We start from the raw sequence: 15,518 nt of genomic DNA, 5'->3' as shown, positions 1-15,518 counted from the left end.
CCCAAAGAAAGCTGCCTCCCATCCCAAGGCCCCCCAAATCCATGCAAAAGTTATCACCTGCCCATCTACCAGCTTGCTCCCAAAGCAAGCAAAACCATTATTAGAAGTTATAAAATTGCTTTGGATCTCTAAAAACAGGATTCCCCACCCATTCCTTTAGACACCCGGCCTCTCCACGTGATGTTAGAGGGCGGCAGAGCGTGTGCAGGTCTGGAAGTGGCTCCCTGCCGGTCTCCTCAGCCGCTCTTCTCTGCTCCCCATGGAAGAAGCAGTTCTCTCCCCCATGAGACCACTGAGCCTTTGCCCAATGATGGATCGGAGAGCAGGACCACTCCATGTACATCGCTAAGTGTGCTGAGGATTTGAGTAAGCGAAATGATTGTGTAACCTCCAAACCAAGGCTTCGTGGCACTTCAAAAGAGAAAATCAGGACAATGAAGTCTGGGTGGTGTAGTCCCTGGCCGAACTTAAAAGTCCCCAAACCAAGTCAGTGCCACATTTGTCCTGTGAGACAATGGATCAAGGAGAGCCCATCTTTGGTGTAAAAATGTGCAACAGTTCATTGGCAGTGAATGTAGATGTCAATATGGAATAAGAACTTTTTCGTCACTGCATTTTGTAGAAGTCAGTGTTATGATGATTTTAATGGTGGTCCATTTTGCTTAAGTCAGAAGAATCAAGTTGACAAATGACACTAAAAATACAGATATATTGATTATAAACCCAAATCCAACGTCATTTCACTAGCTTCAGTACATCAGCACTTTCCACCAATGTCAATTTGAACTCTATTAGTGCTATAGTTTTGTTTTGGTTTTTGTTTTTGAGACATAGTCTCACTCTGTGGCCCAGGCTGGAGTGCAGTAGAGCAATCTCGGCTCCCTGCAACCTCCGCCTCCCGGGTTTAAGTGATTCTCCTGCCTCAGCTTCCCAAGTAGCTGGGATTACAGGTGCGTGCCACCATGCCCGGCTAATTTTTGCATTTTTGGTAGAGCCAGGGTTTCACCATATTGGCCAGGCTTGTCTCGAACTCCTATCTCAAGTGATCCACCCACCTCAGCCTCCCGAAATGCTGGCATTGCAGGCATGAGTCCCTGCGCCCCACCTATTAGCGCTATAGTTTTGTCTGTACTTAAAAGCATTTTGGTTTTATAATGGTACAAGAACTGCTGTTTAATGTTTGTACATATTTAAATAAAGTTATGTAAAAAAATTTAGTTCAACACTAACATTTTAAAGATGGCTGCATTATTAAATTTGAGGGAAAATATGTGTATTTGTCCACTTAACATATATACTCGCTAATCCTAAGAAATTCATCTATTCGGATACCATAAGCGGATTTGTGTGGAAGGTCCGGAGGAAAAACATTTTACTGTACAAGAAATTATCTCTATGGTCATTCTCTATGTGCTGCATGAAAGCAAAAGCACAAAGTTTTGTCCAGAATGAAGTCTCTTTCAATAAATTAGAGGTTAACCGCCTCGCTTATCAACAAGCACTGTTTATTTTTTTAGGATCTCCCTGAAATATGAATCAAGAAGACAAAGAACAAAAGCAAAACTGGTGGATGGGGGAGAGGGAAATACAGAGTTCACAGATGAATGTGTTACTTGAAAATATAAACCATTTCTTCTTAGCTTGGCTCTGTCAACCATCTCGGAAAAGGATGTTTTTACAATCAGAGCAGAAATATGACTGGCGGCTCCTACATTTACATTTCTTTGTTGCAAAATGAATGTAACTTGTTCAGATTCCAACAGGGAGAAAGCAGCAGAAGTGGTGGTTACTTTCCAAAGTGAAACTTAAAACCACAATCTCCGGTGCACAAAAGGCAGAATGAGTCACAGGAAGAGGCCACTTGCTTGCAAAACTCATTAAAAGCAATGCAGGGCTGAATGGACTTCCTGCACCAATGAAAAGATCCTGGCATCAGGACAGGCACCTCCAGGCTCCAACGATTTGGGGGAGGAAGGGAGCCATTAGCAATCTGGGCACAGCCCAGGTCTTCTCCTTCACATGCAGACCCTCTCCAGACCCCATCACATACACACACACTCCAAACCGCACCACACACACACACACACACACACATACACGCCCTCCAAACCCCACCACACACACCCTCCAAACCCCAGACACACACACACACACACACCCCCTCCAAACCCCACCACACACACACACACACACTCCAAACCCCACCACACACATACACACACACACTCCAAACCCCACCACACACACACACCCCCTCCAAACCCAACACACACCCTCCAAACCCCACCACACACACTCCAAACCCCACCACACACACACACACACACCCTCCAAACCCCCACACACACAAACACACTCCAAACCCCAACACACTCACACACACACACTCCAAACCCCCCCACACACACACTCCAAACCCCAACACACTCACACACACACTCCAAACCCCACCACACACACACACCCTCCAAACCCCACCCCACACACACTCCAAACCCCACCACACACACCCTCCAAACCCCACTCCCCCACACACACACACTCCAAACCCCGCACACACAAACCCTCTAAACCCCACCACACACACACCCCCCTCCAAACCCCAACACACACACACACTCCAAACCCGAACACACTCACACACACACTCCAAACCCCCCCCACACACACACCCTCCAAACCCCCCAACACACACCCTTCAAACCCCGCACAGACACACAAACCCTCTAAACCCCACCACACACACACACACTCCAAACCCCACCACACACACACACCCTCCAAACCCCACACACACTCCAAACCCCCCCAAACACACACCTTCCAAACCCCGCACACACAAACCCTCCAAACCCCACCACACACACACACACTCCAAACTCCACCACAGACACACACACACACACACTCCAAACCCCACCACACACACACACACTCTCCAAACCCCACCCCCCCACACACACACATACACTCCAAACCCCACCACACACACACACACTCCAAACCCCACCCCACACACACACACACCCTCCAAACTCCAACACACACACACACACTCCAAACCCCAACACACACACACACACACCCTCCAAACCCCCCCAACACACACCCTTCAAACCCCGCACAGACACACAAACCCTCCAAACCCCACCACACACACACTCCAAACCCCACCACACACACACACACTCCAAACCCCACCACACACACACACTCCAAACCCCACCACACACACACACACCCTCCAAACCCCACCACACACACACACACACACACACACACACACACACGCTCTTTCCCTCCAAACCCCACCCCCCATCCCCCCACCCCCACCACACACACGCTCCAGGCTGCATGGCCTGGAATCCCCTCCCAGTCTGGGCCGCTCACATCTGAGATCCCTGGGAAGGTGTCTCAGGCTGGAAGCTGCGTATCAGAGGATCACAACGACACCTTGTGACTCAAGTAAGCATCTATACTGGGTTTCCAAGCTCCTTTTCAGGAGTGGCTGTGGGGAAGACAGTCTTTCCAGGGGCTTCCCTCCTGCGGCAGCTCTGTGCGAGCCCTGGGCAGTGAGCGATGCTCTGGCCAGGCCGAATTAAAGTCAGAAGCCAGCTGAGCAATACAGGAGAGCCTACCTGGGAGCAGGAGGCAGGGCCTCTGCTGTACCATTTAAACCCTGCGTCTCCAACTTGTAAGAGAAGCAGAATCTCCTGAAGGACCCCTTAAAACAGATAACCCGGTCCCTCGTCCACGGTTAGATTCAGCAGGTCTAGGGTAAGGACCCCAGGCATTTGTATTTCTAACAAGTCCCCTAGTGCTGGAACTGCAGACTCCACTGTGAGATGCACAAATGTAAATGGTTTTTAGACCTGAACAAACACAGCCACAGACAGCTCCCTTTCCAGTCAGTTATTGTTGACCTTGGGCTGTGCCAACTGCAGCCACGTTGGTACCAAAACAGTCCCTTAAGGAACTCCCCCCTCTCCTCACAAGTCGGATCCACAGCCTGGCTGGTCTCCAAGGCCAGCACCACCTGGGAAGGGGCCTTTGTCAAAGCGGAGACTTTTTTTTTTTTAAGGCTGTGCTGCCAAACCAAAAGCGATTGTGCCCCCAGGTGGCCATTTGGGCCCATTGACTTCCGGGGTCAGCTTCTGTCTGCTCAGGTTCTGGTTTCCTTCGGGTACCAAGCCCCCTCTGCCTGGCTTGCAACAGAAGTGATACTGACCACCACCTTCGATGCAGCAGGAGTTGAAAAACGGGTTGGAAGCAGAAAGGCAGAAAACCCACTGGCATTTTCACCACCTTCTCTTAGTTTAAGGCAGAGATGGGGCACAGTGCTGCTCCCAACTAGATCTGAAGATAAAATATAAAATACAAAAGGTAGTGGTCAAAAATTAGCCAGGTGTGGTGGCATGTGCCTGTGGTCTTGGCTAGTTGGAGGCTGAGGCAGGAGGATCACCTGAGCCCAGGAGTTCAAGGTTACAGTGAGCTATGATCGCACCACTGCACTCCAGCCTGAGTGACAGAGCAAGACCCTATCTCCCAAAAAAATAAAAATAAGAAAACAGTCTTTAAATAATAAAAGAGCAGAGGCAGACAAATGTGAGTGGAGATGGGACAAATTTCTCCTGGAGCAGTGGATGAGGCCACACCAAGTTTCTATTCTAGCAGCCAGTTTTTTAATTTTTTAAGATGTGGCTGACTTAACTTTCCTCCAGGGCTGTAGTAGGGCCACGTGCATTCCCTTTTCATGGAAAGGGCACTCTGGCCTCCGATGCTGATGGCCAGTGGCCCCATCGTCAACATTCCTTGGCCTTCACTGCAAGAGTGTCAATGTGTCAGTGTTTGAGAACCAGGCTATAAAGCATTTTAGACATTCAGGCGATCACAGCTGAGACACTGGGGAAATCCAAGCTCCCAAGCTCGTTTCCCCTGCACACGTGAGAGCTGCCCGCAGAGCTCCGCCAGCACATGGGAATCGACAGGCCCAAGACAACAGTCTAGACGAATCTTTATTTTATAGATAAAAGAGCCCACACACTGAAGTCAGAGTTGGAACAAATCCGTGATGGTGCTGAACAAAATGAGGTTTTGTTTTTTAAGATGCAAAAGCATTAATTCTACAGGCACCTAGAGATGAACTGCTTGGATTTGGGCTTTGTTAGGAATTCGGCCTAGGATCTTGGCCAGCTATGTTGCCTTTAGGTGCCAATGCTTTTCCATTTATTCCAGAAATGCTTAGACTGACACAGGTAAATCAATAGGAAATCTCCCGCCACATCGACATGTAAAATCAATAGGAATTATGACAGTTTTCAGTTTATATGATTGGACTAGTCAAGGATTTTGATTCATTCAAAATGAAGAACGAATCTGGGGTACACCACAAAGAAGGGTCCAAAAAGTGAGGACAGCAGATGTGAGGTTGGGGAATCCCCACCTGCTAAACACCGATTCTGGGCCAGGCCCTGGGAGGCACTTCATGAAATTCACTTGACTGAAACCTCCCTGCTCCTGAATCATCCCACCAGGGCAGAGAGGGCCTCCGGGTACAGCCTGCTCCTCTCTTCATCCCTCCAGTCCCTCCCAAGTTCATAGAGAAGGTTGGTCTTTTACACATTTAAATCTAAAACATCAGGAAAAAACATATATTCCAAATCGTGAACAATTCATAGCCTGAAGATATATTTTTAGAATATGCTTGATTACACCCCCCAGAAAATCAACAACTTCATAACTTACCAAAAACTATGTAAAATTCACACGCCTGATTTTCAGAGAAGTCTTTCATTGGTCTCATTTATTGCAGTTATTTTCTAACTTTGCATCCAGTGCAACACAGCGAAGTATGACAGTGATTTTTATCATTGCACCAGCATACACAAATACAGACCAAATGTGAATCAAATGTGCTTGCAGCGGTGATCCAAACCTAAAACTGCCAAGGGAAGTCTCTTTGAAAGTATAATTATTTTTCTCCAATGTACCAGGTATATGTTTTTCTCTATGCCAGGTATATGTATTTTTCTTCATCACAGGTGACAAACATTGGAAGACTCGTCACTAGGTGTGATTCATTTCCATAGGGCAACTTTGAAATGTGTGGTCCAAATACAGCATTCCAGCACATGACCTCAGCGTCACTGGGTTATAGTCATGTACACAGAGATAAATCAACTTGCATATGCGTGAGTGCAGCCCATTGACAATCTCATTTTCAGAAGCCGGCCTCGCTAGGGCTCACACTGAACTTGACACAGATCTGAGAGTGTGACTTTCTGGAAGACATGCTTTGTTTCAGGGTGCAGTGATGTGGAAGTTTAAGGTACCTCAAAATTCAGAGTCCAAAACTGCATGATCTGAAAATCCACCTGGGGAGCGCACTGCTGCAGAGGGTCGCTCGGAGGTGAACGGCATTGAGGGATACATCACCCCATTCTCGCAGCCAAAGTTCCTCCCAGGAGCAAAGGAGAAACTGTGTGAACCTTTGCAGGCCAACATGAGCAGTTAAAATTCACTCGAAAATACCCTCATTGCATGAAGAATGAATATACCCTCCTTAGGTTACTAGTGAACAAGTGCAGAGGAGTTAGTTAAGGCAGGACTATTTTTTTTTTTTTTGAGGAGTCTGTCGCCCAGGCTGGAGTGCAGTGGTGAGATCTCGGCTCACTGCAACCTCAGGCAGGACTATTTTAAATTATTTTTAATATCTCCAAAAGGGAATCTGCGCATGCACATCCGTTTCTACAGAAATCTGCAATCAATGGCAGATCCGGGTTTGCCTTTGTGTGTCCATATGAACCATTCGGCAAAGGCAGTCGATGCTAACAGAGCCCACCACTAGAACGGAGGCAACGACTCTGTGGATTTTCTTTCACAGAAAGAGTAAAATTGCATTCAACCGTTCCATTTTTTGCCTCCTGTAACTCTAACGATGAAATTTAAATAGGAAAATGTTTCAGTCGTTAGAGTAAAACACTCTTTAAAAAAATAATGCTTCGAAAAGTAAAGCAAAATCTTTTACCAAAATAATTCTTATACTTTTCAAATGGTTTTCTCCATAAGCCGGTGTAATAAACAAGTAAAAGAATCACATTCTGTCGGCTTAAAGAATGCCACTCAAATTATTACCTTTTCACTTGCCCTTAATTTGAGTGGAAAAAGCTAAGGAAAAGAAATGACTCATAAATTCCCAAAGAAGGTCAGTCTATGAGAAAGAGAGAATAAGGCCCTTTGAATAGTCTAACACAGATTATCTTTTTAATGTATCAATGACAGTGGTATTTGATATATTAAATATATCAAAGAAAGAATATGACTAAAATGCCTATCACAGTAACCTAAGCAGAGTAAAACAATAAATAATATCTACAAAGAATATATTTTAACTTCTTGAAACTATTTTCTTAAAACCAACCAGTTTCTTTGGTGAGCTCCCGATAGGAGTTGGTATCGTTCGCATTTGGCGTAAGTGCGCTCAAGTCCACGTCTTCAGCACCACCTTGCTGGATGGAAGGAAGCCGACAGTGTCCAACTCACTCAAAATACCACCTTAGTAATATTTGCTATCATTTTCATCCAAGGCGTTACAAAGTTGCCAAGAGCTAGACAAACCGCATTCTAAATAAAATGTCTGCCATTGATACGTTAAGGCATAAATATTCCGGCCTTGAGCCACAAAAAATAATAGGGGGAGATATGCCAATTAAATAGGCTATCATTAACCAATGGAATTACAGAAAAACTTATCACCTAAACATGAGACTAGTCAGCAAACACCGCAAGGGGCCCATCCATAAGGCCAAATCTGAGGCCAGGCCTGGACCCGGTGGCGCCTGGATTCCCATCGGAGACTCAGATCCAGGTCACGTGAGCCTTCACTTGCCTTCCCCGCTGTGTTCAGAAGGTGGCGGCACTAACATCGCTATAATGAAAATGTGCCCCCTACTTTGCCAATAACCGTACACATCTGGCGTTCCTCGACTGACCCTGTCCTAGGCAGGGACAGCCCTCAGACAGCCACCTTCTTCCTCGGTTTCACCGGCCCAAGCTGCACATGAACCAACAGCTACTTGCTGGGGCAGGCTGGAAAGGTGGTAACCGGCATTCAGCCACAACTGAGGAATGCTTTTCACGGTACAAATGCACCCAATTCCTCGCCTAGAAAGTACTCCCTTCCTATCTCGCTTAGAAACATTCCCCCTGGGGTGGGGCAGGGGAGAAATACTTCTCAACTCTCTCTGCTGTCAGGCAAATGGCATGCGTCAGGCTCCCAGCTGGAGCTGTGCGCTCTGGGGAGAACTATCTTTTAATGGGTGACCACCAGGCTCTGCACTTGCTGGCAAGAGGCTGCTTGGGACATTTTATGAGGAGGCAGAATGAATGTCCTGGTTTTCGAAAGGTGGCAGTGGCTCTCTCCAAAAGGTGAAGTTACTGAAGGTATCCGAGCAGGGAAAGTCTGAAGAATGGCTTCTTTTCAGCAATGGGAAAATGTGGTCAACCACTTCACAGAGCCTGACGTACCTGGAAGGAAAGGGACATCGTCACGGCCACTGAGCGACACCAGCTACGCACCCAGGGCTGCACGCAGAAGTCAAGAGAGAGCTACAACCCCAAGGAGCGGACCACCTACTGATTCACATGACCGAAGTCATTCTAGAATAATTTGTTATTGATGAATTGGAAACGAGAGACAAAAATGAAGGGTATGCAAAGGAGGTGTCAGAGGAGGCTCTGGGCAAGAGGTGGGTGGGACCTGACTTTACCTGAAGGACAGATAAAGGGGAGACAGCCGAGGAAAAGAAGGCAGGAGGATGTCAGCATGACCAAGGGACGGTGCCTGCTGCAGGGGTCACATTAGGGACATCGGGGGAAGAATCACAGACAAGGCACATCTTTGGAGCACCAGATAGAGATTGCTTCATTGCATAGTGAAAAGGAGCTGGGTCCGGAGTTAAGGAGACTGACGTGACCTTCAGCTCTGCCATTTACTAGCTGCATGATCTTGGGCAAATGGCGTAACCTCTCTAAGCCAATTTCCTCCACCATAAAGGGAGGAAAATAAAAGCTATGCCACAGTTTTAAGAATAAATAAAATAACATTGCAACATTAAAATAATGTATACTGGGTGCTCAAATGTATCTAAACAACAAATTATCAACATGTCTTGGGGAAAAAAGCCCTAACTGGCATGACGGTCAAGAGACCTGGGCTCTCCCGCTGGCTGCAACCTTGGACAAATGTCTTGCCCTCCCGGAGCCCTTCATCCTTATAGTGTGTGGAGCTGAATTACAGCAGGGTTTCCCAATGCTCCCTACAATGTTCTCTTGCTCTCTTTTCTTTGCATGCCCAAAAAGCTGTTGCGTATTAGTTTCTGTGGCTTGTACTATGAAAAGAAAGTTGCTACGTTGCATATCCATGTTCAGACCTCCAAGCACCTCCATATCCATGACACACCCAGCCCTCTGCCAGCCGTCCCCAGATTCCCCCTTGACTGTCATTGATCCCTGTCTAGTTCCAAATTGCTAAGAACCTAAGGAACTTTCAAAATCCAAATCTCAAGAATTCGCATGTTCTGAGGTATAAAGTAATGTATTAAATAAGGCTGAGTGTGTGTATTTAATAAAGGACCTCTGAACGACTTATGAGAAACTGTGTGCTTGCACAAAATGGGAAAATGATGTCTCTTAATTCAAAACCAAGAGTTATGTCTTTCCTGGGGATTCAAACAAACAGACAGATTTTTAAAATACCTCCCGGTTTTAAGGCTTATTTGTCTGAGGTTTGTGGCTGCGGCAGGAGGGCCCCTCCCTGCAGGCTTGACTGCAAGGCTGCGGTGGGCACTGGAACTCTCACATGCTCTGAGCGCCAGGCTGAGTTCCAGCTGCACGCCTTCCTGAGACCGACCTCCATGTGCGGGGCTCCTCCGGAGCAGGCAGAGCTCATGCACAGTCACTCACAGATGCAAGGGAGAAAGAACTGAGCTGCTCCCCTGTGTGGCCCCATCCATCTGAAGACATTTCAGATGACTGTCCCATTTCTGAAGGGCAAGCACCTACTTGGCTCAGAAACAGCTATTCCAAGTTCAGTCCCAGAGAAATGTGTGCTTCCTGGGGGAGGAAAGTTACTCTCTCTCAGGAACAACCCCACCTCCAGTCCAGGTGTAAAATGACAGAAAGTCTGCAGAGCCCCACCCTAGGCCAAGCCACGGGCGAGGTGTGCATTTCAACCCTAGGGCCTCAGTCAATGCAATGACCTCAGAGGCCACCTAGCCAAACCCTCTCCAATGCTGGAGTCCCTCTTTCCCTGCACCTCATGGCAAGACCTGCCACTTCCCATTCCTGGACAGTGTCTCAATGGTTGAAAGTTACTTTTGATCCTGATGTCCCCACCCAAGTCTCATCTTGAATTCCCATGTGTTGTGGGAGGGGCCCAGTGGGAGGTAACGGAATCATGGGGCATCTTTCCCATGCTGTTCTCATGATAGTTAGTAAGTCACATGAGATCATTTGGTCTTATACGGGGGAGTTCCCTGCACGAGCTCTCTTTCTGCCTGCTGCCATCCATGTAAGATGTGACTTGTTTCTCCTTGCCTTCCACCATGATCTTGAGGCCTCCCCTTTTTCTTTTTTTAAGACTGAGTCTCGCTCTGTCACCCGGGCTGGAGTGCAGTGATGTGACCTTGGCTCACTGCCATCTCCACCTCTGGGTTCAAGTGATTCTCCTGCCTCAGCCTCCAGAGTAGCTGGGATTACAAGTGCATGCCGCCATGGTCAGCTAATTTTTGTATTTTTAGTAGAGACGGGGTTTTACCATGTTTGTCAGGCTGGTCTCAAACTCCTGACCTCAGGTAATCTGCCCACTTCAGCCTCCCAAAGTGCTGGGATTACAGGTGTGAGCCACCACACCTGGCCAAAATCTTTTTTCCTGTATAAATTACCCAGCCTTGGGTCCATGTCTTTATTAGCAGCATGAAAACAGACTTTAACACAGATCCTAAACAGAAACCCACTAGGTCCTCTCCAGTCTGGGGAATGAGGGAGGACTGGGAATGAGACATTGTCACAGTCGGCCACTTAGAACAATGGACGGGGCAGAAACCACAAGGAAGGGTTAAGAAAGGAATGAAGCTCTGCTGTTTCTCGTCCAATCGGGAAGCAGCCTGACACTGACTCGCCTTCTGCAGGAGGGAACAGGGCCTTGGCTCCATCCTCCCCTCTTTCTGCATATACCTTGAGGACTGCTTGGATAATGGCATGGCTGTAGGGTTAGAGGAGTCTTGTGGGGCACCAGGACTCCTGTTAGCCTGGAACTGCCCTACTGACACTCAATTAGAATCCAACTGGTGTGAGGACCACCTTGAAAGTGAAAATCTGCCCTAGAGAGAACTTAGCTCTCTATCTGTCTAAAACCACGGGAGCTACATGGAGGAAACCAATCCACAGGAATCTCCTAGAACCAAACTCCCCCTCCAACTCCTCCAGATAAAGAGGACCCCATCAGGTTCTCTGGGGTCACTAAGGCCCAAGGCTCTTTTCCAGGTCTGCACAGAGCAGACCAGAAGAGGTGAAGTCCCTGAAAGGGACAAGGCAGGAAGACACATGTCTGCCTGGGCTGATGTCACCCAGTGGGCCAACCTCCTCACAACATGGAATGAGGAAGTACTCTCCATTCTAAGAAGTCAGGAACCCAAGGGGAACAGGATAAAATCAAGAGTGATTCTAAGCCAGGTACGGTGGCTAATGCCTGTAATCCCAGTACTTTGGGAGGCCAAGGCAGGAGGATCACCTGAGGTCAAGAGTTCAAGACCAGCCTGACCAACATGGAGAAACCCCATCTCTACTAAAAATACAAAATTAGTCAGGCGTAGTGGCGCATGCCTGTAATCCCAGCTACTGGGGAGGCTGAGGCAGGAAAATCACTTTAACCCAGGAGGCAGAAGTTGTGGTGAGTCAAGATCATGCCATTATTGCACTCCAGCCTGGGCAACAAGGGCAAAACTCCATATCAAAAAAAAAAGGAGTGATTCTAAGCACACAAGGATGCCTCATTAGAAAAAGTAATCCCATTTAGCCCACCAACTCAGGAAAAGTGGGCTTTGACCAAAAATATGAGGGGAGTTCTTAACAATTACACAGCAATGTTTCTGGTAAGAAACATTTGGTATGTGAAGAGATATACAGTTTCTCATCTTTAAATATAGCTTCACATGTTTCAGTTTGGTTACATTTCTCATTCACATTCTAGGCTTTCAAACCTAACTTGGCAAAAAAAAACTACTAGTTTTCAAATTCATTCAATTCCATTCTGTAGCAGAATCTAACCACGAGTTTAAAATTTTAGACTCAGAGGGGATCTGATTTAATTTCAGTTGTCTAAAAATTACGTTCTGGACAAAATACAAGGAGTTGAAATATATTTTTTCTTGATAAGAATTAGACATTAACCTATAGGCAGCCAAGGAGATAAGGTACACTGCAAAGCATGGGGTGCCACGTTAAAACAGTGAAACTGACAGAATGATCACATAAAACGTGGACAACACTCACGACGAGATGTTGGTCTTCGCATGCTCCTGTACCAGCTCTCCTTTAGGGTTGACGGTAAATATTCTGTTCAAAGACACTCCTACTTGCTTGTATGAATACACATCCTATATTTAGTAAAGGTGATTTAAAGCGTTCATTAGAAAAAAAGATTTCATTGTAAAAACACGTACATGGTATTTCTGATTTGATGACATCGCAAATTTTCATTAACCAGAGCTCTACCTCAAAGTGGTACAGTGAAAAGAATATCCTTTGATGGGAAACTATTCAATTAGATTTGCTTTCTGGGTCTGAATTCTCTCAACTGACAAGGTCTGAGTTAAAGAAAAGACAACCTCTAGCCTATCCCCCGCAATTCTAATGTTCCTTCAGGTCATTCTCTGACCCATTTTCCTACTTCATGAAAATCTGTCAAAACTTTCAAAAGTAGCGTTTTCCCATGGAGCAATTAGTACCCAACTATAATCTCTAGAATAATTAGCTTTCCAGTAAATTTGGGCAATACATGCAAAACCTCAAAGCACTTCTTTCATGATATCAGACAATACTAGACTCTTCAAACTTGAGATGCTGAATTCGCCATCATGGTTAGGACTAATTTTGCGGTTCTTTTCTGGTAGAAAGAACCAAATCCAATTAAATGTTCTTGCTTTACTGCTCTAATGAGTAATTTGGAATTTGGAGTTTTAAGTCCCACATCTCAAGCTTTGACCCACTTGCAAACCTTCAAAGAAGCCTGGAGGCCATAAGATAATTTGTAATCCTCTTGCCTTTAGATGTGGGCAAGTGGTTCTTCACCAGGCTGCTGCTTCTAGGATGAGAATCTGACTCTACATACAGTTCTAGGATGGGGCTTTCAGATGACAGCAACCAGAAAAGGCAGTCATTTCAAGGGTTCTTCTATACCCTATCTACTACTTACAGCCGGGCGGTTTCCAAAAGCAGCATAAAAGGGTTCCGTATTGGGGAAAAACAGGTTTTTGATGTCTGTCAGACACTGGACTTTAAACTTTTCTGGCTTCTTTTCAATCACTTCTCTGTTAAACAAATAAATAATAGATTAACATGAGAGGCTATGCTTCCTTTAGCATCAAACTATTTTTAGCTGACAAAGCTGCCACAACAGTAGGAAAACTCAAACCCTCAAAAGTTTAATATGTGTCAGGCAGTTAAGACATCCCAGAAAAGCACGAGATGGAAGGTGAACCCATACTTCCAAGTCTTTCTACAAAGAAAACTCTAAGGATGAACCATTTCAACAAGAATTCTGATCATCCAGGGAACAAAGAATGACAGAGCATTAAAAACAAAAAGGAACATCTCCAAATTAATTTGATGAGGCTAGCATAACCTTAAAAACAAAACCTAAAACAGAAAAGTGTGAGCAAAGTGTGGACCCATCTCCTTTGTGAATATAAGTGTAAAAATTCTAAAAATATATATATACATAGATATGTGTGTGTGTGTGTGTGTGTGTGTGTGTATGCAAATTATAGCAACGTATAAAAGCTGGGTTTATTCCAGGAATGAAATAGCAATTTAATATTTAAAATTAATATAACACATTATCAGGTTAAAAGAGAAAACATGATCATCTTAATAGATACAAAATGGATATCTGAAACCAGTTACCTCCCAACTTAAATTAAAATACATATATATATTTAATACATAAATATATATAAAATATATAAAAATGCATAAAATATATATATATATATATTTAAATTTAAAAGGAGGCATTTGATACAATTTAACATCTAATCCAGATGGAAACTCCAACCAGGAACAGAAGGGAATACTGAAAAAACCTACAGTGAACATCTTATTAACAGTTAAAATCATGGTGGTCTGCATCAGCATGTCAATTCACTGCTGTATGGCCCATCCTACCTGTGCAATAAAGTAAGAAAAATAAATAAAAGTTATACGTATTAGAAAGAATTCGGGGAAAAAACTGTCATCACAAAAAACAAATATGAACATTAAAAGATGAACCTACACATGAATTACCAGAATTAATAAGACTAATAAGGTTAACAAGTCAATATACAAAAAAAAATGTACAAAAATTGCATGTTCATGCATCAGAAACAAGCAGAAAAGGTAATTGTGTAAATGGTATTTTAAATCAAATTTTAAAATATCAAATGTCTAGGAATAAACCTAACAGATGTGCCAGATCGCCATGGCTAAAATTCATGGCTGAAATATATTAGGAAAGACCTAAAGAAATGAAGAAATCGACAGTACTCTTGAATTGGAAGATCCAGTATAATTTTGAGATATTAATTCTTCCTAAATTGCTTTACAGATTCACAGCAATTTCAGTACAACTCACAACAGAGTTTTGTATGTTTTGATGAAACTCCGAGGATGAGCAGAAAGCCAGGCCTAGCACTTCTGATGCTGGGAAGGTGAGGAGCCTCTGCAGCTGTGGGAACTGGGACACTATGGCATTGGCCAATCTGTCCAGGCCTTTGTCAATAGAACAAAACAAAAAGCCCCAAAACAGAACCACCCGTTTACAGACACTTGCTTTATGACCACAGTAGCATCTCGGAGCAGCAAGGACAGGACAGTCTTTTTGAAAAGTGGTGCTGGGACAAATGAATATCCATATAGGAAAAAGTAAAATAAAATGTACCACAACTTTACTCTAAATAAATCCATGTGAAAGCAACACCTTCAGATAAAATCCAGGAGGACTGTCTTCATGCCCACAGGTCAGACTTTGTTAATACACAAAAAGCACACACTACAGAGGAAACAGTATGTTCAACGACATAAAACTAAGTTTATTTTCATTAAAAGCTGTAAACTGGGAAAAGGCTAAGGAACAAAGGCTAAGTGATCGCCATCCTGTGCTGAGAGCTTGCTTTTGCCAATTGCACCACACACATATCCACCCACTACATTCCTCTGCTTCATCCTAATTCAAACCCAGCAGTAGAATCAGAACTGCA

General features: G+C 44.9%; 1 protein-coding gene across 2 annotated transcripts in view; it reads right to left on the bottom strand.

Moving 5' to 3' along the window:
* Positions 1-5,784: 5,784 nt before the first annotated feature.
* LPIN1 (lipin 1) overlaps positions 5,785-15,518 on the bottom strand; it is a 153,249-nt gene continuing 143,515 nt past the window's right edge. For both annotated transcript variants that reach the window (XM_012438849.3, XM_012438850.3), the window contains 3 exons: positions 13,475-13,589; positions 12,553-12,656; positions 5,785-8,526 (listed from right to left, as the gene is read on the bottom strand). In XM_012438849.3, the coding sequence (XP_012294272.2) occupies positions 8,367-8,526; positions 12,553-12,656; positions 13,475-13,589 (379 nt within the window). In that variant the 3' untranslated portion in view covers positions 5,785-8,366. The remainder of the gene's footprint in view (positions 8,527-12,552; positions 12,657-13,474; positions 13,590-15,518) is intronic.

The sequence above is a fragment of the Aotus nancymaae genome, unplaced genomic scaffold (genome assembly GCF_030222135.1).
Source record: "Aotus nancymaae isolate 86718 unplaced genomic scaffold, 86718_ANA_hifiasm-v0.15.2.pri h1tg000057l, whole genome shotgun sequence".
NCBI classification, from domain to species: domain Eukaryota; kingdom Metazoa; phylum Chordata; class Mammalia; order Primates; family Aotidae; genus Aotus; species Aotus nancymaae.
Note: the sequence above shows the minus strand (reverse complement) of the source record. Positions and strands in the feature narration are given on the sequence as shown.